Source organism: Micropterus dolomieu, linkage group LG21 (assembly GCF_021292245.1).
Source record: "Micropterus dolomieu isolate WLL.071019.BEF.003 ecotype Adirondacks linkage group LG21, ASM2129224v1, whole genome shotgun sequence".
NCBI classification, from domain to species: domain Eukaryota; kingdom Metazoa; phylum Chordata; class Actinopteri; order Centrarchiformes; family Centrarchidae; genus Micropterus; species Micropterus dolomieu.
The window spans coordinates 22920426-22946258 of record NC_060170.1 but is presented as its reverse complement, the minus strand read 5'-3'; the positions used below and the strand labels follow the sequence as shown (position 1 = coordinate 22946258).

General features: G+C 40.4%; 1 protein-coding gene across 2 annotated transcripts in view; it reads left to right on the top strand.

Annotated features, from left to right (window-relative positions):
• osbp2b (oxysterol binding protein 2b) overlaps positions 1-24731 on the top strand; it is a 49102-nt gene extending 24371 nt beyond the window's left edge. For both annotated transcript variants that reach the window (XM_046034515.1, XM_046034516.1), the window contains 12 exons: positions 7760-8010; positions 11694-11892; positions 13010-13130; positions 13866-13932; positions 14417-14569; positions 14669-14914; positions 15083-15203; positions 15860-15963; positions 17109-17204; positions 17604-17788; positions 17949-18169; positions 21687-24731. In XM_046034515.1, the coding sequence (XP_045890471.1) occupies positions 7760-8010; positions 11694-11892; positions 13010-13130; positions 13866-13932; positions 14417-14569; positions 14669-14914; positions 15083-15203; positions 15860-15963; positions 17109-17204; positions 17604-17788; positions 17949-18169; positions 21687-21829 (1907 nt within the window). In that variant the 3' untranslated portion in view covers positions 21830-24731. The remainder of the gene's footprint in view (positions 1-7759; positions 8011-11693; positions 11893-13009; positions 13131-13865; positions 13933-14416; positions 14570-14668; positions 14915-15082; positions 15204-15859; positions 15964-17108; positions 17205-17603; positions 17789-17948; positions 18170-21686) is intronic.
• The last annotated feature ends 1102 nt before the right edge of the window (positions 24732-25833 follow it).

Sequence of the window (25833 nt, the reverse complement as noted above, 5' to 3'; positions counted from 1 at the left end):
TTACAGAAAAAGCTTCGACTGTAAAAATAGACTTTGGTTTCATGAATGTTTTGAAGATCCTAACTTTAAATGTGTAATAATACTGTAACTCAAAGATGTGTTACTGTATTTTAGGTCTCACTTGTAGTCACGTTTTTTTTTTATATTCCAGCCATGTTTTATATGAAGTAAGGTAGCTGTCAACAGACCATCCTCCTCTCACAGCTTGAGCAGCTGCTTGCTTGCACGTTAATGAAAGATTTATGTGTGTTCATGTATGCTTACCAGTCTTGTGTGCATGGGTTTAGATTAAGTTCTTTGCCAGTAAAAACTGGTAAATACAGGCTTCACATTTTGCTTTTGATAGTCCCTCTTGAGCAGCAAACTTCCTGTCACAGTGACCAGACTTGTGCAGATGAGCTCAGTTAGTATTCTGAGGTTGTAGGATAATTAATGACCTTAAACTTCAGTTATGCCATAAGCAAGAGCCATTTTCCTCACATAGGTTTGATGCACCAGCTGGGAATTTAGAAAATGTATTCAGCATACCAGAATATAAATCTGCAGTTTAGTAGTCAGCAGACGGATTGTTTTTCTTTTTGTCTATCTTAGCACCTTATACAATAGTACTGAATTAAAATTTAGTTGCTGCAGTTTGCTGTTAATGTTTTCTTTTGTTATTTGCTGCTTTCTGAGAATGTTCGATTGGATACACGGCCAGAGCTGTACTGCAGAGCTGTGGGACAGTGATGAGTTGCACTGCACTGTTTCTCATTTGCTTGTGGAGAGCTGAGCGCTGTGTTACTGGGTTTAACCTGCTGTCTCCTCTGTTTGTCTCCTTGTGATGTATCTCAGGGGAGGTATGGAGCCAGTTAGCAATTACTGCCCAGGATTACACTCCTCTCCTCAGGGACGCATGCTCGCTTTTCATCTAGCTTCTCTGCTCTGTTTCTGATATACTTCTCATATATTCTCTTTCTCGTGCGCACTCCATCAAAACAGTCAGCTGCAAAGTGGTCATCTCCCTCTCTCTTTGCTGTCAGTGCTGAAATAAATCTTTTCCAACCACAGCTACAAGCTCTTCTCTGTGCTAAAAATACAATAATCTTCAGATTGCATGTGTATTAAGACTGGCAAATTGCAATGAATATCTGATAATATGATTGTTTTAATACTGGTATACTGTATATCACATATGACTGCAAAAGCAAAGTCCCTTATTGTATTGTATGTTACATGTTTATTTCGTACACCGAGCCAAAAGCAGTTAAATACAGCCCTGCAATATATTTGAACAATTTAGGGGGGGGTGATGGGGCAGTGGATAAGATGCCTGCCTTTGGTGTGAGAGACCCAGGTTCAACTCCCTACTGTGACCCATCCACCATTGTGTCCCTGAGTAAGACACTTAACCCCTCTTTGCTCCAGAGGCGTGCGACCTCTGACATGTATAGCAATTGTAAGTCGCTTTGGATAAAAGCGTCAGCTAAATGAGTAAATGTATATGAATGAGGGTAAATAATATTCGAGTAGAATTTATTCAGCTCTGGGTCACTATATTTACAACTAATTTGCAACAGAAAATAAGTTTTGGAGGTTTTTATGTATTTTTTTAAATCACCATTGTTAGGAAACTTCTGGCAAGTCACACATTTTAGATTAGTATTTAAGTATACTCTATTTCCCTTTTTTTTTAATGGTATAATTTGGGCACTCACTGGCCCAAATCCACAGTGAATTGAAGGATGACACACAGCATGTATACGTTATTAACATTTAACCTAGAGTTATTCCCTAAGCTTAACAAAGTGCTTTTGTTGTTTAGACTGAACCTCATGCGATGTGATCCCAGTCTCTGGTGTCTTAGTTTCTGTGCTGTGTACACCCATTATCCTTTTCGACTTTTATGTGATACGTAAATGTAGCGCTTCTCTACAAAAAAACATTGCCTGTGAACATAACATTTGTCAACACAACATAACTGGAAGACAGATTAGTACTAAATAAATGGAATTTCTAGGAGATGGGGAAGGATTTATTGCAGGGATGTTGTATTAGACTGCATTTTTTTTAGCTGGGTATACTATACCTTATAAACTTGTCTTGAATCTGCTTGGATACCCATTCATCTCTAAAACAAGGTGGTCTATGCACATAAGTGACATGTGGTTGGTGACAGCTATGCATGTGAATTTACTCTACAGTCCACAGCACCGTGGTGCCTCTAATCTGCAAAAATCAACTGTCATAACCATTAGAAATTAAAGTAACAATCTTAATTTTCTGACACTAGTTTCCCTTCTGATTAGGCCTTTCACTGTCTTTAAATACCATCTTTAATCCAGAGGGGTAGTACATTTTCTGCCATGTACTTGGCCTCTTGACGTGCGCATCTTTCTGCCACAGGGTGACGTCTTGTCAGCCAGAGGCCTGGCTCCACTGATCTGACATCCTGTCCTCAGGGACGAGCAGACAGATGAGCCCTGACGGTGGGATAGGGGAGAGACTACTGCTCTCCCAATTACATTCTCCCGCATCCCATCCTCCTGCTTTCTCTCTCTCCCCCTCATTCTTTTGTGCAACAACACTGAGATGGCCAATAAGAAAGGAGTGAAGGGCGATGAAGCTATGCACATGCTGAGGAGAAAGATGGATGTGTTTACATGTTGAGAATTGTTGAGCTGTGACCTGTAAACTTGTATCCCAGCTTACCTCACACACAGATATTTGCTTAAATTAGATTGTGTTCTGATGAGGCATGGTGGGAACTGGAAACAGGCATTTGTGTCGGTGCAGCGTGTTCTCCAAGGTGGTAGGATGTGGGGGAAGGGGAGAGGTAGTCCGCCCTTGAGGCATGACTGGCGTGGTAATGGGCTCCTGGCCTTGGTGTTGACTTCGCTATAGAGAGCCATCCATCCACATCTGTTGTTGGGGAGGAAGGGGTTGAAAATGTGAGGGGGCGCGCTAGGCGGTGACTCTGATGCACGGACAGCATAGATTAGCTATTTATTGACCCAGTCTTCACTTTTTATTCCAGTCTGAGTGATATACAGGTGATACAAAATGTTTAGACATCTTAAAGGGTTTTCATCTCCAAATTTCAAACTTGTCCGGTATTGCTTGACATTTTATTGACACTATGTGGATCTGGTTCAGTGAACCAAAAGGACACTGCAGAAAGGGCATTTCTGACAAACTTGTAGAGGCTTCATTTTAGATCTAAAAACACCATGTGTCCTGGTTTCTCCTTGTGGTTGAAGGGTCTCTATACATTCGAGCCAAGGGCCAGAATGTGTGTTCTTGCAGCTGACAACTTGTTTCAGTGAGGTTTTGCAAAGAGAATTAGTTTAGCAGGCAACGTGCTGTAAGCAGAGTCTCTTCTAAATAAATATGCCTTGGTACATGTGACAGTTTATTTTTAAGTGGCTTTACTTAGAGCTGCTGAACTCATTGGCAGAATGAGGGTGAATAATGAGAGCAATGCCTCACTGCAGTGCTGCAAATGTATTTACTAGCCATGTATTTTAGTTTACTCTTAAACATCACAGCTGTAAATGTTCTTTAACATTGGGGGGGGGAAGCATTAGTGTTATGTTACCGGCTTGTCTAGGGGTGTGGGACGAATAAAGAGACAAATAACCGGGTGGAAAAACCAAGGATGACTCAAAACACGTGTCAGGTTAATGTATTTATTCTCAATCAAAGTAACAAAAAAGGCATTTAATCTCTTAGTCTACACGGCTCCCACCGCGCTGGGGAAGCACACATGGAGGTAACCCGCTGCTCACCACAATGGCTTCCACTGGTCAGGAACGCCAGGCTGACGACTACCTCTATGGAGTCACCAACCTCACAGTGCGAGGCGAAGTTGTGAACGGCACCCAGCAGGTCATATCCTACGAGGCACACAGACTGATGCAAGCAACCAAGGAAGGGTGAGTGAGGGAGACCGAGAGCGCTCTACCGGCTCAGCTTATACGGCCCACTAATTGCCGCTGATCAGCTACAGCTGCGAGTTCCACCCAGCGTCACACTCAGGATACAGGCACACACCTGCAGGAGAGAGACAGACACACCCACAGCAACACAAACACAGCACACAGACCTCACGGGTCGTAACAATTAGCTTTAGTGTTTTCTGGGAACACGTTCAGCCATAGTACCCCATGAGCTTCTTGTTTTTTACTCACAGCACCTCTGAAAACACCACCCAGTGTCCTTCCAACAGTATATGGCATATTATCCTAATGTTATTGAGACCCTACTCTGCAATTTCACATCTCAAATGTGGACGTGATGCAGAGCACAGTGGTAGAATTTACTGCTACACAGTTGGCGGTGACTTTGCCATTCAGTGACCTTGGTTTTCCATCAGAATATAAAATGATGTCATATTTTTGTTTGATTGCATTGAGGGGTTTCCAATGTTAAATTATATGCTCCATTTGGTACACAACTTAGAACAATTTCAAAGAAACGTGAGAGCAGGATTCATTATGTCCTTGCACATTGCACACTCTCAACAAAGCCAACATTTGGCCCTGAAATACCCACTTTAACAGGAGACAGCACCCAATTGCTATCTCCAAAAAGGGATATGTGTAACTTTCACTTTCATAATAATGATAGCCTGGCCTGCTTTGCAAGAAGTTTGCAGCCTGTAAAGAAACCAACTTTCTGGTTTCCAGCATTTCAGATTTAATGTACACTGATTAGTTAGTGAAATGTATGGGGTTGATTGTTCTTATGTAGTTTGTATGATGCTTTGGCAATATTGTTGTTACACATTCATGCCAATAAAGCTAATTTGAATTTGAATTTGATTAGTTGTTTGTTCATGTATGACACACAGTCTCCTGCTAATGCTTGAGGAAAGTTGCTTTTCACCACTTTGGTCTTTCAAAAGTTGCACTAATGGACTTAATTTGACAAGTACATACCAAAGATAATTATAATACTTGTCACATCCAATGCTTCTAAATAGATAAATTCAATGTAGATACAATTTAACTCCAAATATCTAGTTATGCTTAGTCTACAAATCTACCTTCAGGCCAGACTGTAGTTGTTATTTGATGCCATTTTTAGTATCTCTAGAAACAGTTTTTCATTCATTTTCTGGAGACACCGTGAAATTGAAAATTTCAAATTCTGTGTCCTTGGTGTTAAATGACAAATATATGACAAATTATATTTACAGTATATTTAAAGTATATGAAAAATCTAATTATCTACCCATAGAGCATTTTAATATTTTTAAAGTCTAATTTTGAACATAAATTTTTCAAATCAAATGTGATTTGGGGCAGTCTTGTTGTTGCCTCGTGGGAGGAAGTTCAAAGCTACACTAATTTATCTGTTTAAGGCTTTCATGGTCAGACATTTATCAATTTAAGGCTTATTTTATTATCTCTCCAACTCTCTCAGAGCTTGCTCTTTGGCTTCCTCAAACCTCTTTTACAGTCTCTTGCTTTCCTTTGCACTGCAGCTGCCCGCCTATCGACACACTAAAATTCAGATCAGTTTGATTACTACTACTACTCTGGGTGGATGGAAGTGTCATTTTCTGATCCATGTTCCCTTTAAGTGTTATTGCTGTTGTACGGCTGTTGACCTTTGGCTGGACTGGTTTGCTTTTGTCTCTCATGGCCAGACAGTTGTCTCTCTCTGAAAGCCTATTCAGCATGTTCACACGTTACCTCGGAGGTTAGAGTTTAGTGGCCTGTGTTTTTCTGCTTCTTCCTGGCTGAACTTTGGTTATCTTTATGTTGATATGGTGAGAGATTTCTCCCCCTTGCTCACCCTCCCCTGGTTTCTTATGTTCCACCCTCGCTCCTCTTGGTGCTTATTCATTTTAGATGAGAGGACTTCACCCCATCTATTTTTGAGGTGTGTGTGTGTGTGTGTGTGTGTGTGTATGTGTGTATGGGTGTATGTATGGGTGTGTGTGTATTTTTTTTTTTTGTGCATTAAATTTATTGATCGGAATTTAAAGAGAATCTCAACAAATCTAACCTAAAATCCAAAACAATTTACATACCCTAGCTTTAAAGCAATCATGTTCACGATCATAGTTTAGCGTTTAGCAATGTATCCAGTAGACGTTGAAACATTTTCGATGGTGGACCGACTGATTGACTTCCCTAAAGCCACACGTATGGCAAAAAATCACTATTAAGTTTTCATAATTCTTTGACCGAATTTAAGGGATTCTCATCAAAAATGTAAATGTGTTTGTATGAAACAATATATCATTATCAGATGTTCTTTAATTTTCGTTAGGCTGTACTCTTGATATTGTCAAGCCAGCTCTACTTAGTCCAGTGCAGATTTATCTCTGTTCTGCTTGTTTCTCAGTGGAGCTGGACCATAGACTGTATTAAAAAAAATTGGATGTTTCACTGGACAATGATCCCGGTCAATTGCAACCCACACTACCAGCATCCCCCAGGAGGAGATCCATGTTGTACTTGCATGATCTAAATGGACATGACAGAGGTGATAGCCTCTTCCACTGTGAGGTCACAGCCAGCTGCCATATTCTAGGAGAAAGTGTTGCTGTAGTGCTGCCTCTCACCGAGACGTGACAGTCTCTGCTATCAGCTACACACATAACAGACCTTTTCAATGTGTCAAAGCATACTCTGCATGGTGAAGAGTAGAAGACAGCACAACAGCAGTTTCTAGACATTAGAGCATTAGAGGGTCTGCAGGTGGATTAGAGGGTGGACAGGCTTTCTCTCTGCACTCAACCCTTTAACCTCACTATATCAGAAATGTATTTTCCTTGTTGAGATAAACAGTATCCTCCTGCTACTCTCTCCCTCCATTTTCCTCTGATTTCTTAGTTTTAGTATCAGCGGTAGTTCTATTAAGTCAGTTCAAAATCCATCATGCAAGTTCCAGGTGTTTTGCTAGAAAAATACCTTTTATAATAAAATGTAATCTTCTATCTGATTTAGTTGAAACATCAAGACTTCTGTCTTCTTTTTTTGATTTGTTCCTTTTATGACATCACTAGGCTTTTTATGGACCTTGGTCTTACCTTTGGGGTATTTCTGTCTTTCTGTGTGTGTGCTTGTGCTTGCAGTCGACGTGTGTGTATGTGTGTGTGTGTAATTTGTGGGGCTGACGCTGTAAGACTGTTCTTGTATGTTCTGTTAAAGCTTAAGTAACTTCTCTTTAGTGACATCTTAGTGAAAGGCATCTGCTACTGAAAAGGCTCATGTGTATGGAAAAGCTGTCTGTATTCAAATGCACATTTGATAAGCTTCTAAGGACTTCTACACTCTCTCGCTAACCAAAAAAACCGACATGGTAAAATTACGTCGGTTAGAGGCTCCTGTCCAATTAACACAAATTGCGTCAGTGGTACTAATCACTGTGAAATGTTTTGTTGTCATAGGAAAAGTAATTTGTCATTTTTATCATTTAATCATATTTTTGTTTTTTGCTCAGTTTCGTTATTTAACACATTATCAAAACATAGAAATGAGTAAACAACACTTTGTGTTTGTTATGGCTGCCTGTTGTCTTCACCACCTTAGCTTGGGAAGGTATCTCTAATGGGAAATATCTGTATCATAAAAAGGGGTGTGTGTGCATGTTTTGCAATTCAGCAGCTACGCAGTTCGATATGTTGCATAAAGTTTCCCAAGAAAAACCTTTCTAAATTGTCTTTGTTAATCTTCTCTTTTATGATTGCTGTTCCCACAAGTCCCAATAAAATTCTCTTGTTCAAGATGGTGTGTATATGTGACCTCTCACCTCTCTCTTCTAGATGACTCGGGGGACGAGGAGCCTACAACCCAGTCGGACCGCAGCGAGATTCAGGGCACCCTGAAGATACTTGTCAGCAAGCTCGATGACCTCAGCACATGTAATGACCTGATCGCCAAGCATGGGGCAGCCCTGCAGCGTTCCCTGAGTGAACTTGAGGGTCTGAAAGTCTCCGTGGAGGGAGGGGAGAAAATCAAGGCAGTCAATGAGCGAGCCACCCTCTTCCGTATCACTTCTAATGCTATGATCAATGTAAGTAGCGGGGACAGACCCACATGCTCCAGCATGATCACAGTGACAAGAATACCAGTCACCTATAATGTCCTGGTTAGGGGGTGATGAGATCACTTCACAGTGTGGCATATTAAATGAATGTCAGCGAGCTGCAGTTTGGAGGCTGCAGATTTAGGAAAAGCGGTGCCAGATCCTCTCAGATCCTGATAAACCTACTTAAACGTAACCATGTCTAACTTAATGTTTAAAAATGATAGTCAGTAATTAATTGCAGAGCTGATGGTGGTTCCCTATGCTTGCAGATTAATAAAATGTCACAGCGTATCGTATAAGAATACGAACATCTTTGCTGTTTACAAATTCACATATGTGAAACTCTATGCTTGTATTTTTGATTTGATAAGAAAAAGAGAGAAACTCCAGGAGGACCAACAGCAAAAGATCTCTTCCAAAATAATATATTGCAGTATCACCAAAATATTCACCTAATAAGCTATGTTTAGGAAAACACATTAACTACTAAATGTTGTATCTGATTACTAGAATAAAAATTGCTCTAATGTATCTGGCCCTGTTGCATTTTTCTAAATGGTAAATACCATATGGCTTAACAGATTGTTAGTAGTGGGCGATAGTTCAGGGAGAGTTGAGGTCCTAAAGAAGTGATACTAGATATGATAGTGGGTGGGGGAGACAGGAATAGCCCCTGCTCCCCCCTCTAAAACCCTCTTCCCTCCCTGCCTGGTGAGGAATGTTAGAGCCTTCTGGAGTTGACATACAGACCTGCTCTGACTAAAACCAGACAATCGCACAAGGTTTGTCTCTCTTCCTGCTTCTGTCGATGGCTTTGTTGATAGCATTGTTTATTCTTGTGGGAGTGGATGTTTATTTTTACTATAATGCATGCCTGACTGATTTTTCTGTGAAATGCCTGGCTGTTAGGTGTAAAAATAATTTAGTGAAGATCACTTGTGATCTTCAAGGATTTTTACTTTTTTCAAATTAAATTATTACTCTTCATATCGTACAAGTATGTGCTAATACAGCTTGTTAACAGACTTGAGCCGTACTGTTATAATAAGGGGAAAAAAATAAAAGTTAGATTGCATTTGTGAATGTGAATTATGTGTAATGATGAGCCCCTTGTTTCTGTGTGTCATCCATTTTGTTTTATTTGTTTTTGTTTATTAATTGATATGGGAAATTGAAACTTCTTACCTCTTGGATTACCAAGCTCATTAAAATGCCATTAGGTTTGCCAAGAATGTGCTTCTAATGAGCAAACGTGCTGCCACAAACTCCCTGTAATGATTTGAGCAGAGAGCAGCACAGGATTTGGGTATCTGGCCACGTTTTCAGCCACTGTTAAAACATTTACTTTTAAATATAACTGTAGTTTTTCATTTGCTTTTCACAAAGAAATTGTGTTGGAAATGCAAGGAGAGAATTAAGGACAGAGGAGGGGTTGAGGGAAGTTAGGAGGCCATAATGGCAAGACACAACTGCATGCTCTCTGTGATCCGACCCGTGGAGAGGGTTGCACTAGTACATTCAGTGGTGATGTAACTTCTCACGTGTGCCACTGAGTCCAGGCTCTTGTCCGGTTGTGTGCGCATGCATTTTACACACGCACCTCTTTGGATGTGTATGGTTTCATCACATTAAATTCAAGTTCATTTGTGCCGGACTTTTAATTTGACACTCACAACTGCTGATGCCACCTCTTACTTACATATCCCCTTCTGCTTGCCCATTCACTTTTCACCGCTCGGCCTGTCTTCCCCCCAACGGAAGTCATATGCAGTCTGCGTTTGTACTGGAGACTCAGCATAAAAAAAGTGGAACTATCATACTTTTTTAAGTGGGTGTTCAGTTTCATACCATGGTTATGTCTGAGGAAGTGGGCCGCAATATCACATGCACTTCTAACATTTAAACTGAGGCTCAGACATTGATGTTTAGACACTTGATGCAAGTCTGCTGAAGGTAAGGGGTTGGATGTTTTTACTGTCAGATATTCCAGTGATTTTCATACCTTATTCTTGTGTTTTCAGTTCAAATAGGGTTATAGTTTAGAACACCTAAAGCCTTTGTAAGGATGGGTAAGGATGTATGATTTCAGTTCTGTCATCATATAATAAAACTGCACCATTACCATACATATGATTTTACAATATTACATTATAACTGTTTTAAATCCCTTGGTCTGTACAGATTAGTAACTTGTTTAAGTAGCATTAAGATAAGCATGAATCATTTTCCTGTTTTTCTTTCTGAATTAACAAATTAAAGGGGAAAAAAACACATTTAAAGCATTAATTTAGTTACTTGGGAAGATTAAAGATGATACACATTGAACATATTATTATAATGTCATTTTTAGAAATAGCTTTTTAATTTCACTGAAAACCACCCTTTTTAAATATTAAGAGACAACTAGTTTACAGTGTAATTTGTGTGTGTGAGAGAGAGAAAGATAGAGTCCTTTTTCAACAGGCAGATAGGTATCCTGCTTTCTGTAAACAAATCAGAGAAGAAGTCGGATGTTACGCATCCTTGTTTCTCTTTCTGCTGCTTAAAAGTGATACTGCACATCCTGACTGAACTCTCACCAGCCAGAGAACGGAGATTCTTTGGGCTGTGTGACGCTTTCACGCTTCCAGGTCACTGCATGAAGACACAACTTTATCTAAGTGATTCAAGCTAACTCTCAACAGTCCCTCTGCCTCAGGAAAAATATTGTTCGGGCCATATGTAGTCGTGTGCTGCTCCACTGAAGAACAAAGACTAGCCCCCACAAAACTGCTTGAGTACAGTAAAGCAGTTTTAAAACGATTATTCAGAAACCCTGCTCTGAGGCCCCCTATGCTGACAGCTCGATGGCGGTCACATGACATTTTCATCATGCACGTTTTCAGCTGTGAGGTGTTATTTAGGTTCATTGACCTTTGAGTTCATTATGAGGCAGGGCTGTCGGAAAGTGCCACAAAATGCTGACATGTAATATATATTTTGATCTGAAGTAACCTCTTAGTCTCAGCAGTAAAATCAAGGCAGCCACAATGACTCTAATATAGTCTGCCTTTCAATCGGAGGTTTAACCTCTAGCTCATCACTCACTGATGTTTTCTGTTTACGCTGTGCTTTGAGGCACATTTGACACAGCAGGGAGACCCAGTAAATGCTTGGCAGACGGCTAATTAACATTTTGATGAATGCTTGGATCATTGGTAATAAATAGGCTTGATTACAATGATTGACGTGAGTGTCTGTACACCCTATTCCATCCCAATGTTCTCTCTCTCAGATTGTTGTATTGTTCTTATATCAGGATGTAATGAAAAATGATATACTGATGATTTATTTTTTATTTTTTGTTGATTCAAATAAATTGTGGAAGTGTTCATAAATGTTTTATGATTTTAATGGTCTTGTTTTAAACAAGAACAGGAACCAAAAAGGTCATTATTCTTTCCAAAATCCCCATGATGCCACTTTGTTGTAAAGCTGTGAGAAGTGCCATTTTAGGACACTGTGTCTCTTAATGCAGAAGTCTGAGCTGTTAGTCATAGCAAGTTGAAAGTAACTTGTACCTTGCTAAGAATTATGAACAGCAGATTGTTTTCAGACTGTATATTTTGGAAATTAAACTTTCATAGCTGCCAGTGTCTTTATGTACATGTGTGCATGTGTTCTCCCAGGCGTGTCGAGACTTCTTGGACCTAGCAGAGACTCACAGTAGAAGATGGCAGCGGGCGCTGCAGTATGAGCGAGAGCAACGTACCCACCTAGAGGAGACCATTGAGCAGCTAGCCAAGCAGCATAACAGCCTGGAGCGAGCGTGGAGAGAAGCACCCACGCTTGCGTCCACCACACCCAGTGCCCCTACCACCAACAAGGGTGAGACTGACAGACTGTCTGTGTGTTACTTACGCCTGTGGGCCTCAGTATACTGGCTAACAGTCATGTGACATCAGGGTCCATATTATAGAAAGTCCTAATGCATAGGAAGTAGATTTTAAGTTGTGTCACAAGGTTTGGATTGGATTATCGTTAAGTTAGAGATGGTAATTATATTTACCAAGGACTGTAGGTCCGTGTAGTCTCTTCTGTCAGTCTGCCCACCCATGTGTTTATTTTCTTGTTTGTTTACCTATAACCAACATACAGGCTGGCCTGAAATTTGCTGTGTACATCCATCCTCCTATAGAAAGAACCCCGTTGATTTTGGTGAACACATGACCTTACCTTTTAGTGTGAATCTTTCATCTATAGAAAAATGATTTGTACAAATAGCTCAAACATCATTCAATACCAAAACAGGACGTTGTGCTACACTTTATAGTATTCCGTCATTTATATAGTGCAGTGATGGCTGTAATGGTAATGGCTTACCGGAGTATTTTCTCCTTTAAAAAGTTGGAGGGGCGAAAAAACATTTCCTAACTCTTTTGTGTATTCATGACCAGGATGTTGTGGCGGTTATGATCTTCTCTCAATCCAGTTTTTTTGTTTGTGGAGTAGAGTTAACCCATCACTTCAGGCTGATGCAAATCTTTATCGAATAAATTCTTTTTATGCATCAAACTACGTATTATTAAATAGAAGCTGATTTTAAAAGAATGGTAAAAGTTCTGTGTGAAAGACAGTATTTGTGCATAGTGGTTATTTGTTTGTTTGGTCATAATTTATCCTATTTTTTAATAGAATCACTTGTCATTACACAGTTCTCTGATTTATATATTTGGATTTGTGCCTCTCTGTTGGAAGCTTTAGTTCACATAACAGATCATACTGAAAATTGAATGTTGGATACTGAATATTAGAAACACATGCACCCGAGGAGCTCGCATCATTCACGCTAGTTAACCAGCAGGAACATTGCCAGTTTTACTAAGCTGATTATTCCTTGATTAATCGCCATGGGTATGTGATTATACGCTGCTCTCTCCTGAACTCTGTACAATACAGTTCTGCTAGTTTTGAATTCTCACAAATGTATATGTCCTGACAAAAGGGAGTGAGAGGCTGCACAAAGAAGAGGCAAGTGATGAAGATGAGGATACTGAGTACTTTGATGCCATGGAGGATTCCCCTGCATTTATCACAGTGACTGCCACTGAGAACACACAGCACAGGTCAGTCGCACACCCGGGATCCATATTTTGTTATTTGCAGAAACAGCAGGACAACTGCCAGACAGATATAGTGATGAAGGTTTAGTTGAGTTTTATATTTAGTGTACATGTGTAACCACAATAAACCATTTCTGTGGATGCTCAAATTGGTCATAATAGTGAATTTGATTCTGACTGACAGCTGAACAAGCTTCTGATGTTAGCTCATGGTGTGACAACTTAACCTACACACATACAAATCACAGAGTGGTGTGCCCTTCACATTTTATCACATGTGTTCACTACAGATAAAACTAACATAAGTCTCTAACCCATGTCTGCTTTCCTGCAGCAAAATATACCAATTTCTGTTTTTTTGCTCATTCAGTACATTTTTGTACAACAACAGTGGCATATTTGTTTGCTGCATTGGAGTCAGTCTCTTCTGACAATTCTACTTGTTTTTGTAGAACGTGTGCTTCTTTACTTCATAAAAAATATGCTTGTAGTGTTTTCTTCCTCATCATTGTTAGGTATTTTGTCTTTTGCAACATATCCCTCAATTCCAGTAGCGGCACTAAGAATGATGGAAAGTGTTGCACAGCATTCATCTGTAATACCCAGCAATCTGTTTGCTCCCTCGTTTGTATTGTTGTTTTTGTGTGTGTGTGTGTAAGTGGGAAATGAGAGATAGGAACATTGAGTGTGTTTATATGTCCAGTGCTCATTGTAGAAAACATTTTCTTTCTGTTCCAGGCGATCTCAGAGTAATTTGAGTGGAGCGAGCGGTGGCCATTCCAATGATTGGAACCAGGACGACCATGTAAGTGTCGGTCCTCCTAACTTGTCTGACATCTGTGAACACTGCTGACTTTTCAAATCCTAATATTGGGTTCATTTGTGCTGCTCATTGGCTTATTTATATAACTGTCTTCACTTGCTGTTCTGACATTCCTCCTTTCCTACCCTACATTCATCCCATGCTCACACACACACACAAACACGCCTGCGCAGCCTTTGTCTGTGTTTCCTACGGTCTCTTTGTCACCCCTGTAGTGCCAAAGATACACAGCTGCTTCATTCCACTAAATCTTAATTACCAGTCAAACATCTGTTGTTCTCTCCCCTCATCTCTCTGTTGCAGCTTCTTCTCTCCAGCACACATCTGTGTCTTTCACTCACTCTGTCATTCTGTCTCCACTTGCTGATATTGCTGCCAAGCTGTCCATGAAGTTGAAAGTATTCCTCAAACTTGTATATATTGAATATTCTTTTCATCGGCCCTGTCCCCTTCCACCTGCTCACAGATGTCTCCGAGCTGTAATGATGTGTCAGGGAAGGAGCTGCAGCCCCTCAGGCAGAGGCGGACTCGTGTCCCAGACAAGCCCAACTACTCCCTCAATTTGTGGAGTATCATGAAAAACTGCATTGGCAAGGAGCTCTCTAAAATTCCCATGCCTGTAAGTTTATGAGGCATGGCCCTCCTTCCTGCTGATAGGTTAATGTAAATCTGTGTGATTTCCCTTTGTGTCTCACGTCTTCTTGATCCTCCCATTCAGGTAAACTTCAACGAGCCTCTGTCAATGCTGCAGCGTCTCACCGAGGACCTGGAGTACCATGAGCTTCTGGACAAGGCGGCTCGCTGCGACTCCTCTCTGGAGCAGATGTGCCTGATCGCTGCCTTCTCCGTCTCATCCTACTCCACCACGGTCCACCGAACAGCCAAGCCCTTCAACCCCCTCCTGGGCGAGACCTACGAGCTCGATCGCCTGGAGGAATTTGGCTACCGCTCGCTGTGTGAGCAGGTAACAGCATGACCCCAGGGAGTTTTTGTTTACAGACTCACTGATGTGCACGTACACATGACACACAAGCTGAAGTACACAAGGTCAGCCCGTGTTCTCTAAACAGCGTTTGCTGCTTATATAAACATATATTTCCTATATTCTCTTTACCTTTATCTTTCTTCTAAGGTGAGCCATCACCCCCCTGCAGCTGCACATCATGTGATTTCCCAACGAGGCTGGACCCTGTGGCAGGAAATCACCATCGCCAGCAAGTTCCGGGGCAAATACCTCTCCATAATGCCTCTGGGTGAGACATTTCATATTTTGTGGGGAATACATCAAACTATATGTGTAAATAAAGACTGTATCATGGAAATTTAACAGCCCCAGCAGGCAGAGTTCAGTTGAGAAGGACTACACTTGAGAGTAGTAGACAACTGTGCTGCCTCCCACACAGTCTAAAGCCATAGCAAAGGTTTTGAGGATGAATCAGGAGGGTTTTATGACCCCTTCTGACACAATAAAGTATGGGTATAAAGGGAGCTCTCTATTGCATTGGGACCCGAGAGCAGGGGTCTGTTGGCTCAGATAAATCAGAGATTTGATAGATGCAGGTCCAACCAAGGGATGGTATTTATCTGGCTTCTCTCACTTCCTGTTACATGCCCGCTGCGATACCATGTAATTGAAAAAACTCCTAAGTGGAAAGCGTTTTTGGTCAATTACAAGTTATCAATATTCCAGGGTTAGGTCACACAGAAAATACATGGAAATGTATTCCCTGTGCACAGGGCATACATGTGTTGGATTACGTGTTTTTCAGGTGATGCAGGGCAAATTGATCATGTCCACAAACAGCCCACAATCTAACACATCACTTCCAGGTCTGCAATTGCAGATTGGGAACAAAGAAGCTGTGGTATTTCTTTTCTCTTATAGCCCTTTGTCCCTTTCCCTCCCCAGGTGCCATTCACCTGCATTTCCACTCCAGCGGGAACCACTATGTGTGGAGAAAGGTCACCTCCACAGTGCACAACATCATTGTGGGCAAGCTGTGGATTGACCAGGTCTGTTTGTGAGCACTTCTGATTGGTAACCATTCATCCACAGCTCCAAATCCACAATCTTGCCTCAATTCCTCTGGTCTTCCAGAGTAGCCTATAGATGGTTTTTCCGCCCATGTTGCCGTAGTGCGTGGTACAGACCAGCAGAGCAGAGTGCTGTAAAGAAGGGAATCAGAGCACATGATTAAGGAGCTTCACAATCTCTAGGGATTTATCTTTGGCTTTGATCTGTAATAGCACCCTAAAATAACAGCCACTTCTTTCTGTGAGATGGCCCAGTTGTGTGTTTGTGTAGACCTTTTTTCTTTTTCTGCGTGTGCCGTGTTTCATATCAGTCTGTCAGTCAGAGTGTGTGTGTGTGTGTGTGTGTGTGTGTGTGTGAGAGAGAGAGTGCTTGTGTTTGCATGTAGGAATATGAAAGACTCACTTACATCTCTGAATTATTACTCTCAGAACAAGCACTTTGGTGTGTGGAGTAATTAGGCTTCTTGGCTACCAACTACAATAGAAATACCAGCTCTGAATTAGTAAACCAAAGCATAATGAGTTGGTAATATTTAATAGTTTGCAAACATCGAGCATTTCCTGGATATTTATAGTATTTCATCTTCTGTGGAGTTTTTTGTATGTTCAGAATTTTGCAGCAAAAATCTGATGATGCGTTGAATGCATTTCTTACCTCATACAAAAAATATTTTTTTATGTTTAGTTTCTCCATTGTTTACTTTTTGTGATTACATTGGCTTACGGTTGTCTTCTGTGTTTTTAATTCTTTTGAAAAACTCTTTAAAGCATTGTAGTGTAGCCTAACTTTTACAACAGCAATTTACTTTTACAATAACAATTTACAATAAGGGATGTCTCTAAATAAGATGTTTTGGTTATTTTTGCTATTAGCATGGACATTCGAGATACTAGTATACCACCTCCATGTCGATTCAAATTCCTCTCCCCAACTTAATTTTGTCCACTAAGAAGTCTCACCAGTATCTACCCTTTTTATCTCTGTTCAGTACTTGGGCTTTCTCCCGCCGCCTCCATGTACTGTACAGACACTGTGAATTAATAACTTGGATATGCTATCATTCTCTCCGTGTGTTTTGTTTGTCTCTCTCACCCTTTGTGTTGTTGTGTCTGTATTTGTGCAGTCAGGGGACATTGAGATTGTGAATCACAGGACCAAGGAGACCTGCCAACTCAAGTTCTCCCCCTACAGTTATTTCTCCAGGGACGTTCCACGGAAGGTAAATGCTTCCTTTCCACACTTACACCTGACCTTGCCGTGATGTCATATGATGAGGGGTTAAACTGTGTGATGCTGCCTCCTGCTGGACAGTATAAACAAATAACAGTTCTTACAGTAGTTTAATATAGAAGAAGCTCACTGTATGAAGTCACACTGCAGTGAGGTAACCTCTTTTGGGGTTGTACAAATTACCCAAAAAGGGGCCACAATACTGCCTTCCTTGCTAGTGACTGGTTAGGGATATTTTCTGGTGTCCTTCCTAAGGGACTGTGCATTTATTAGGAGCAAAGAACGTGGTGATACATCTGCAAACAAAAGATAGCTTGCTTTAGTTTCTTCATTCCCTATAGTTTCTATGCAATAAGTCTATTTTCTGATATCCTTTTGCTCTCTCCAGGTGACAGGTGTGGTGTCAGACAGTGGGGGCCAGGCTCACTACATCCTCTCTGGTACATGGGACGATAAAATAGAGAGTTCCAAGATCATTCAGAGCAGCCGAGGGGGCAGTGGATCAGAGGGCAAACAGAAGACCGTCTATCAGACGTTGTCCCCCAAACTGCTGTGGAAGAAATACCCTCTCCCGTAAGTGCTCGTCTCATCAGCTTCATGAAGCAGAACTATGCAATATATGAGTCATAGTAGTTGTATAACAGCTGCGAAGTTCAGTCAATATCAGTCAACACTTAAGTTCAGATTGTAGAGCATCGCCCTGTGTAACTCCTGTGAATTTCCTTGTACTCAGGGAGAATGCTGAGAACATGTACTACTTCTCTGCGCTGGCACTGACCCTGAATGAGCAGGAGGATGGAGTGGGACTGACAGATAGCCGTCTAAGACCAGACCAGAAGCTGATGGAGGAAGGGCGATGGGATGAGGCAAACTCAGAAAAGCAGAGGCTAGAGGAGAAACAAAGAGCCGTGAGGAGGAGGAGGGAAGCGGAGGCCTCAGACGCTCTGGATGACGGTATGAAACGGAGAACAGGAAGTATGGTGTCTGATGAGCAAAGAGATGTTGAGTAAAAGACAGAGACAGGCAGCGATGATAAAGAGAGTATGAAGGGAGGGGAAGGACTTGCGGGGACATCCTATCGGCAGAGTGCCATGGATGTTCTGCTTTAAAAAGCAACTTTTTATTAAAAAGCCAAACGACTCCAAACTGACCTTAAAAAACATGATTTCTCAGAAAACAAGTTGAAACTAGAACTGCAAGCAAGTGGGGTCCAAGCCTCCCGGCATAAGCCGCCCCCCTGGCCCCGTGGTGGGCGCGCGAGTCGGCCCGTGCGCCCCGCCGCGGCTCGTGGGGCACGTGGAGAATAAATGACCAGAGTTATAAATGAAAGGGGCTTGCAGTTATGGAGATCTGAAATTAATGTCTGTCTATGGGAGGCGTTATTTCATATCCAATTAATAGTGCCACCTAGAGGCGGATTGACGCCAAATTTCACACAGCCCCTCGGGAGGGCATGCCACATAAGGTCCCCGAGTTTGGTGTAGGTCGGCCATTGCAAACGTAAGATCTGACATGACATCCGGTTTTAGAGGTTGTGCAAACATTTGTTAGTTTATAATTCGGACGTTTTTTAGCGGATCAAAATTCCCTCTACAAACTTTTATGGGCTCGGTCCAGAGATGGTCCGTGCCAAGTTTCGTACCGATCGGACTTGGGCTTCGGAGGAGTTAATTAAAATAAGTTTTTCAGTTTTCGCGATTTAATGAAATGAAAACGTCATCGCACAGAGGCGTGTGTTATACCATCCGAATCGGCAGAATCCCCCAAACACAGGTTTATGAATGTGCGATGTAGTGGTGCGTAGTTATGAGGATAAATGTCCTTTGGTTCAAAATCCCATTGAAATGAATGGGGTATTTGAGCTTCGATTGTAGCACCACCTTTCGGCCGAATTGCACCAAATTTTTCAGGTGTCATCAGGCCCCAAATTTGGTATCAATCGGACTTGTGGTTATGGAGATATAAAATGCATGTAAGTCAATGGGATTTTTTTTTACATCTTTAATGTGCAATAACAGCACCATCTATGGGCATATTTGGATCAACTTTGGTTCCTATAGAGAGGGGACCATGCTGAAAAATTCGGCTCTGGTTTCATGTCAATGTGACTTGTGGTTATAGAGGAACAATTTTTTCAGGATAAATAGCCCCACCTTGGGGCTAGTTGTACATTTACAGTTGTAAATTTTGCACAGGCCCTCAGGGGGGCATCCCACATTAATGCTCAAAATTTGGTGTCGATGAGCCATTCCAAACATAAGATATGACATCACTTCCTGTTTGTAGCGTTTTTCGCAAACATTTGTTAGCTTGTAATTGCGGCATTTTTTGTCGGATCAAAATTTCCTCTTCAAACTTTCATCAGCTTGGTCCACAGATTATCCGTGCCAAGTTTCGTGTCGATCGGACTTGCGGCTTCGGAGGAGTTAATTAAAATATGTTTTTAATTAACTTTTTTTTAATTAAAAAAACATGCGATTTTGCGGAAAAAAACGTTTAGGCGGAAATGGGCGTGGCCTATACCACGAGATTCAGCTCGATCCCTCGAACGCGTGGATGTAAGGTTTTTGATATGCGCCTTTGTAGGCGGGAGTTCCAAGCCCAAACGCGTTGACCTTGCGTATAGCGCCCTCTAGAAGCAGAAGTGTGCGAATTCTTGCGCCTGAGGTCATCGACAAGAAGTGGACCTGCCTTGTGAGTTTTGCCTCTGTAGCACTTACCATCTAGGCCGCAGTATCAGTTTTCTTCAGGAAGAATAAAAATAAAAACGAATACGATTCCAACAGGGTTCCCAGCTCCGCTGGTACTGGGAACTTGCGGGTTCCCAGTCCACTCGGGCCTGGAACCCTAATTATTAAAAGTGATGGCAACAAGATAAATCAATAGTATCATTAAACTATCTGGCACACTGTCTGTGTTGAAGAACATTAACAATATCATAAAAACCAACTTTGAAATGGGAATTTATAATGGGGAAAATATTACCAGAATCAGGTAGTACCCCGCCAGTAACAAAAGTACTCATTATGCAGAATGTGCCATTGCAGGAGGAATGTATATTATATTATTAGTATATGAATGTACTTATCACGTTAATGTTGCAGTTGATGGGGCTAATTTGAATTACTTTATATACTTCTGTGTAGTTTAATCTATATTCATATATCATTATTTGTTGATTATTTTTTAATTAATACTCTGAATCTCTAAAGTAAGTAAATCTGTCAAATAAAAAGTGGAGTAAAAAGTACAATATTTCCCTCAGTAGTGTAGTGAAGTAGACGTTTAACATGAAATAGAAATATTCAAGTTAAGTGCAAGTACCTCCAAATTATAGGTACAGTAAGTAAGCACAGTACTTGAGTAAATGTTTCCACCTCTGACAGAATGCTGTATTTAACATTAGAGCAGTTTACAGCTGCACGTCAAGACAGTTGTTACTGAGACAAACAGCCAAGACAGACCTCAAACCAGCATTAATAAGTATTATTATGGATGATTTCTTTAGGTCTCCTGATTTTAATGGTTATGATTCAAGAAATAGTACTTTATGGAGAACTCAACAGAAACGTTTCATCCTGGTGGCATTCCTATGTCTGTGTGTGTGTTGTGCATAGGCTAGATTTGTTTTCGATGTACCCATGACTTGTCTTTCTTTTCCTCCCTCTATTGGTGGTCAGAGTGTGATAATGACTCTGGTGAGTGGGGGTTGCCCTGTGCCCCTTTGTTGTGCATCACCCCCCAGACTCACACACACACACACCACACACACCATCCTCTGTGTGTCCTCTGTGTGGTCTGCCTCTGTGTGAGAACTGCATGATACCCCTCTCATGTCAACTTCTCCAGATAATGACTCAGGGAAAAAAAAGACTTTTTCCTGCATACATGTGACATTTTCATTTAGAACTGGCCTCAATGATATGTTACATGAAATAACTAAGTAATAGTATATAACATCTAAGTGTTCTCAGTGTGCTATGGTAAAGCCACATTAGAAAGTGATTAATTTGCACTGCATTGTCATCCTGCTGTCGATTGCTTGTGGGCACTTTTCTGGTGCATTGACCAACAGTAAACAAGTTACTTATGTTTTTATAAAAAGAACAACAACATGAGCTTTATCTCCCTTTTTTGATTGGGTTTCTGTATTAAGAAACAGATGGATTATTCAGTTCAGGGAGTTCCAAAACTGTGATTGTAATTTACCCCTTCAACGTGATCGATCCAGGTTTTTGTTTCGCACATATCGTGCACATTTGCATTTAATTGGCACTTTTGAGTTCATTTTGTTCACCGTCACATAAGCTCGGTTCACATTTGCAGTGCACAGCGATTGATTGCTTCCCATATATATTCATATGTATGAAGGCGAATTGATCACTCAGCAAATTGCCTGCAAGTGTGGCTACTCCACTGGGGTGCAATAAAAATGACTGCGATTGACTAACACCTGTGCTTCCTCCCGCAGGTAGAGAATATGAAGGCTACCAGCCATTGTGGTTTCACCAGAGGAGGGACTCCGTCACTGGAGAGACAAACTTTGTGTACAAGGGAGGTTACTGGGAGGCGAAGGAGAGACAGGACTGGAGCATGTGTCCTGACATCTTCTAACCCAGGAGCTCACCCAGGATCGCTCTAAACCTCACTGGACAGGGAACTACTTTGCCTCCAGTCCTTAAGCAATGGGGCGTGCTGGGTTATGAGCACCGTGTGGACTTTTGTAAGCATGAGAATGTGTACATTTCACACGCTCTCGGATTACACTGTACCTCCAAATGTGCATTCTAGTTCTGTTTTTACTATGGGGGAAAAGGAAGGTTTTCTGAGTAGTCCTCTTTGACACTATACTGAAACAGCAGTGAGGTAATGTGTGGATGTGAGGTGGCGTTGGAGTTGTAACACCACACAATAAAGGCACCTGCACACTCCCGAAATCAGGTGCTCTCTGAATCCTACTCACAATGCACTTTTTTGTGTTAATTTTAAAAGTTTTACCGATTAGACAGAAGCCCACATCAGAGCAGCTCACGATTATAGACTAACAGCTGACAGAGTCATAAATGGGCGCACAGAAACTGAACAGTGTTGAAGGTTACAAGAAAAGTGTCCTCATCCTCTGTTTTATTCAGCACAATTAAGATGATGCTAGAACTACTGTATAAATCTTTAATTAGTTCCCTTTTTTTCTTTACGGGAATGATTTCAAGTGCTCATTATTTGCCCCTTTTTAAGAAAGAGGCTAAGGCTTGGAAATGGTGTCTGTCTGTTTTCGATTTTATTATTAGTTATGCAGACACAAAGTGTCAAAATTAATTAAATAAAAAATACATCCGTAAAACATTGTATAAATAACTACAGACAAAATAGTTAATGTAACCACAGCTGTGTGAACTAATCAGTAAAAAAAAATTATACTCGTTTTCCAGTATTACATTTTATTTCATGCTGCTTATTTCCACAGTAGTTTATCGCAAGTCAGTTTTATTTCTATTAAATTATCTCATTTAATAATGTGTTTTTTTTAATCAAAAGTCTCAAGACAAACAGAAAGGTACGTAATTGGCCTCTATCTGAATTAGCTGACAGGCAAAGTAGCATTATGATGAAAATGTTTAAAATAAAAACAGAAGGAAACGCATTAAACTATCATTGTTAAAATAAGCAAATAACAGTTCATTATAATGAGCTGTGTTTTATTAATTCATTGGATTACTTTATAATTCTATGGTTATGATATATTTTGTCTGTATTTATTGATATGATTGTTTACTGTATTCTGTATTATTTATTTAATTTTCAACACTTATATAATATTTGATTGGGCAAATCATCTTTTTCTTACACAGTAGAGGCTGATTTATCTGAACTGATGAAATATACAGCAGTGCAGAATTTTATTTGGAGTGAATGTTGGAGTTTCCATCCATATATGTGAAACTCCAGACTGTTAAGTAGTCAACTAGACTATAGTCCATGTAGAGATAATGATATTCCTTTCATATTTTAAAAATAAACTGCCTCTATACTTAAATGCATTTTAGTCAACATGCTTCAGACATCTTCCATGTGTGATTCTGATTAGTAAAGTTCTGCAGTAGTCAGTCCTTTAGTTGTAACACATTAGTGCAACAGTGCAGCATTGAACATCCATGTCACTCTAATAGGAATCTCCATCAAAGAAGTGATTACGCACTTTTCACTGTGGTTGACAATAGGTTAGTACATATCTCTGTGTTGATGTTACATGTACTTTACCTTGTTCTCTGGTGCTCTCCCATAGCAACACATACCGAATCCTTGGTGACCATTTTCAGTGACATCATCATTCTCAGTGATCATACAAAGCAACACATCGCTAAGATATTGAGTAGTTACCCCCCAGGACATCCAGGAACATGTTGGTTTCTATAGTGTGCATTGCACTAGCTCCACAGCCTCCATCAGTCACTAGTTTGTAGCTCAGATGTTTCCAGTAGGACAAATTGTACGTTAGAGTGGAGCAGTTTCTCTGAGGAGTCCGGAGTGGCTTCAGCTGACAGGAGATCAGGGGTAATAAAAGCACACAGGGCTGGTTCCTGTAGCACACCGCTGTGCAGCCAGCCACACAGGACTCCCCCAGCTGCTGCTCCAGACTCAACACAGCTCACACGTGTACTCCTCTCATTCGGTGTTTGTGGACATGCTGATCTGGGATCAGCTCACGAAGGTACCCTCAGTCTTTTGCCTTTAACTGACTGAACAAGGGAAAGAGTCCCCTGACCTGTGCACTACACGTCTCCGGTGAAAAAAGTTTTGAAAACCAGTTGGTATTTTTTTGTAATTATTGTTAGGAATGTAGAATTCAAGGCTGGAGGTGTTGTATCTACCGTCTAGTCCATTTGTGTGAATTTTTGTGATAAGCGAATGATATTGTAAAATGAAGAATAATTATACTAACTCTGTGAATTAAGTTATCTGTACAGCATAGTTCACATCTAAAAAAATAAATAAATAAATAAAATAAAATAAAAAAGACTGAATGAGCCTGAAGGATTTGCTGTAATTTTAACTTTTAATCTCCAGATTGATGTTAACCCTCAATTTGGCTGCAGATTTCTTGTTTTGTATTTCCAAAAACTGTCTTGACACACTGAAAATATTTTTTTATAGAGTCCTTGATACTAGCACATTAGTAACCGTGGTTCAGTGATGATTTCATAGATCATATCTGGCAGTTCCTCTGATGTGCAGGCCATAAAGATGTATAATGCACTGGAAAAGAAATTAATTCACTTAGAATATTCACATAGAGTGAAGGAGATTTTCAGCATGATAATATGAGCTGGTAAAATGTAAAATGTTTATCTTTGAGATTGTTTATCAGTGAATTCATGATTTGATAATGAAATTAATAATGATTGATGTTGTTTTTTGCACAAAAGATGCTTCTGCTCATTAACATAAAATGTTTGCGTGCATTTTGATTTGTGGCAGTCACGGTTTGATCAATCACTAAATCTCTTAAAAGCTTAAAGCAGGGGTAGGCAATTTATTTCACAAGCCTCCTTTGTTATATTTGTTGAATTTGTCTTTACAACCAGACAGCAACCAATAAATAAAATGCTCTGACCTAAAAATGGTGAAGGGAGGAGGAGGGATTTTTTGATACTTCTAGCTGTCTCTTGCTAGTTTCTCCAGTGTTGCCTACCCCAGCTTTAATGGTTATTCAACATTTTTGAAAATGCACTTATTTCCTTTTCTCTTATTTTTTATTTTTTTATTTTTTTTGCCAAAAGGTAGTTGCAATTATCAATATCTCACTTTAAGGTCTTTACAACAAATGTAAAGCAAGAGCCAGCAGCTGGTTAGCTTAGCTTAGCATAAACACTGGAAACAGAGGGCAATAGCTAGCCTGGCTTGTGACTGTATAGTACTTGTGGATGAGCAATTCGATCAGAAATGACGAGTATGTAACATGTTGAAATACTGAATGTATTGTATTCAGAAACTTACTCACTCATAAAAAACAACAAAAACATGATAATTAGTGAACTTTAAAGGTCCTAGTAGCTGGAATCATTTACCTTTAGGAAGAACCAGGCTAGCTGTTTCCACTGCTTCCAATCTTTATGCTAAGCTAAGCTAACTAGCTGCTGGCTTTAGTCGAATTTTGAACAGACATGAGATTGGTATCAATCTCCTTATCTAACTTTTGGCAACAACAAAAAAAAGCAAACAAGATTATTTCTGAAAATCTCAAACTATTCCTTTTAATTTGATTAATTACTGCTTTGGTTCTCCTCTTGTCTGTCCACACACGCACACACCATTGATAGAGGTTGTGTACACTTAAAATCATATCAAGGGTGTGACAGGGTGGACACTTTTGCAGGAACAAATCTTGAAAGTTGTCATTGTGCAGTTAATTATGCTTCATGACATCTACAAACGGAAAGTTAGTCTGTGATTTCCTTTCTCAGCGATCAGTTTGACGTTTAATTTTCTTTAATATATTGTCTTTGAGATGATTTTATATTTGAAAATACATGTTATATTTTGAACGACAGTGGAGAGCTCATCATACATTTTTAATCAGTGTATTTCCAAATAACGGGACCTCAGTCCTTTATGGTGAC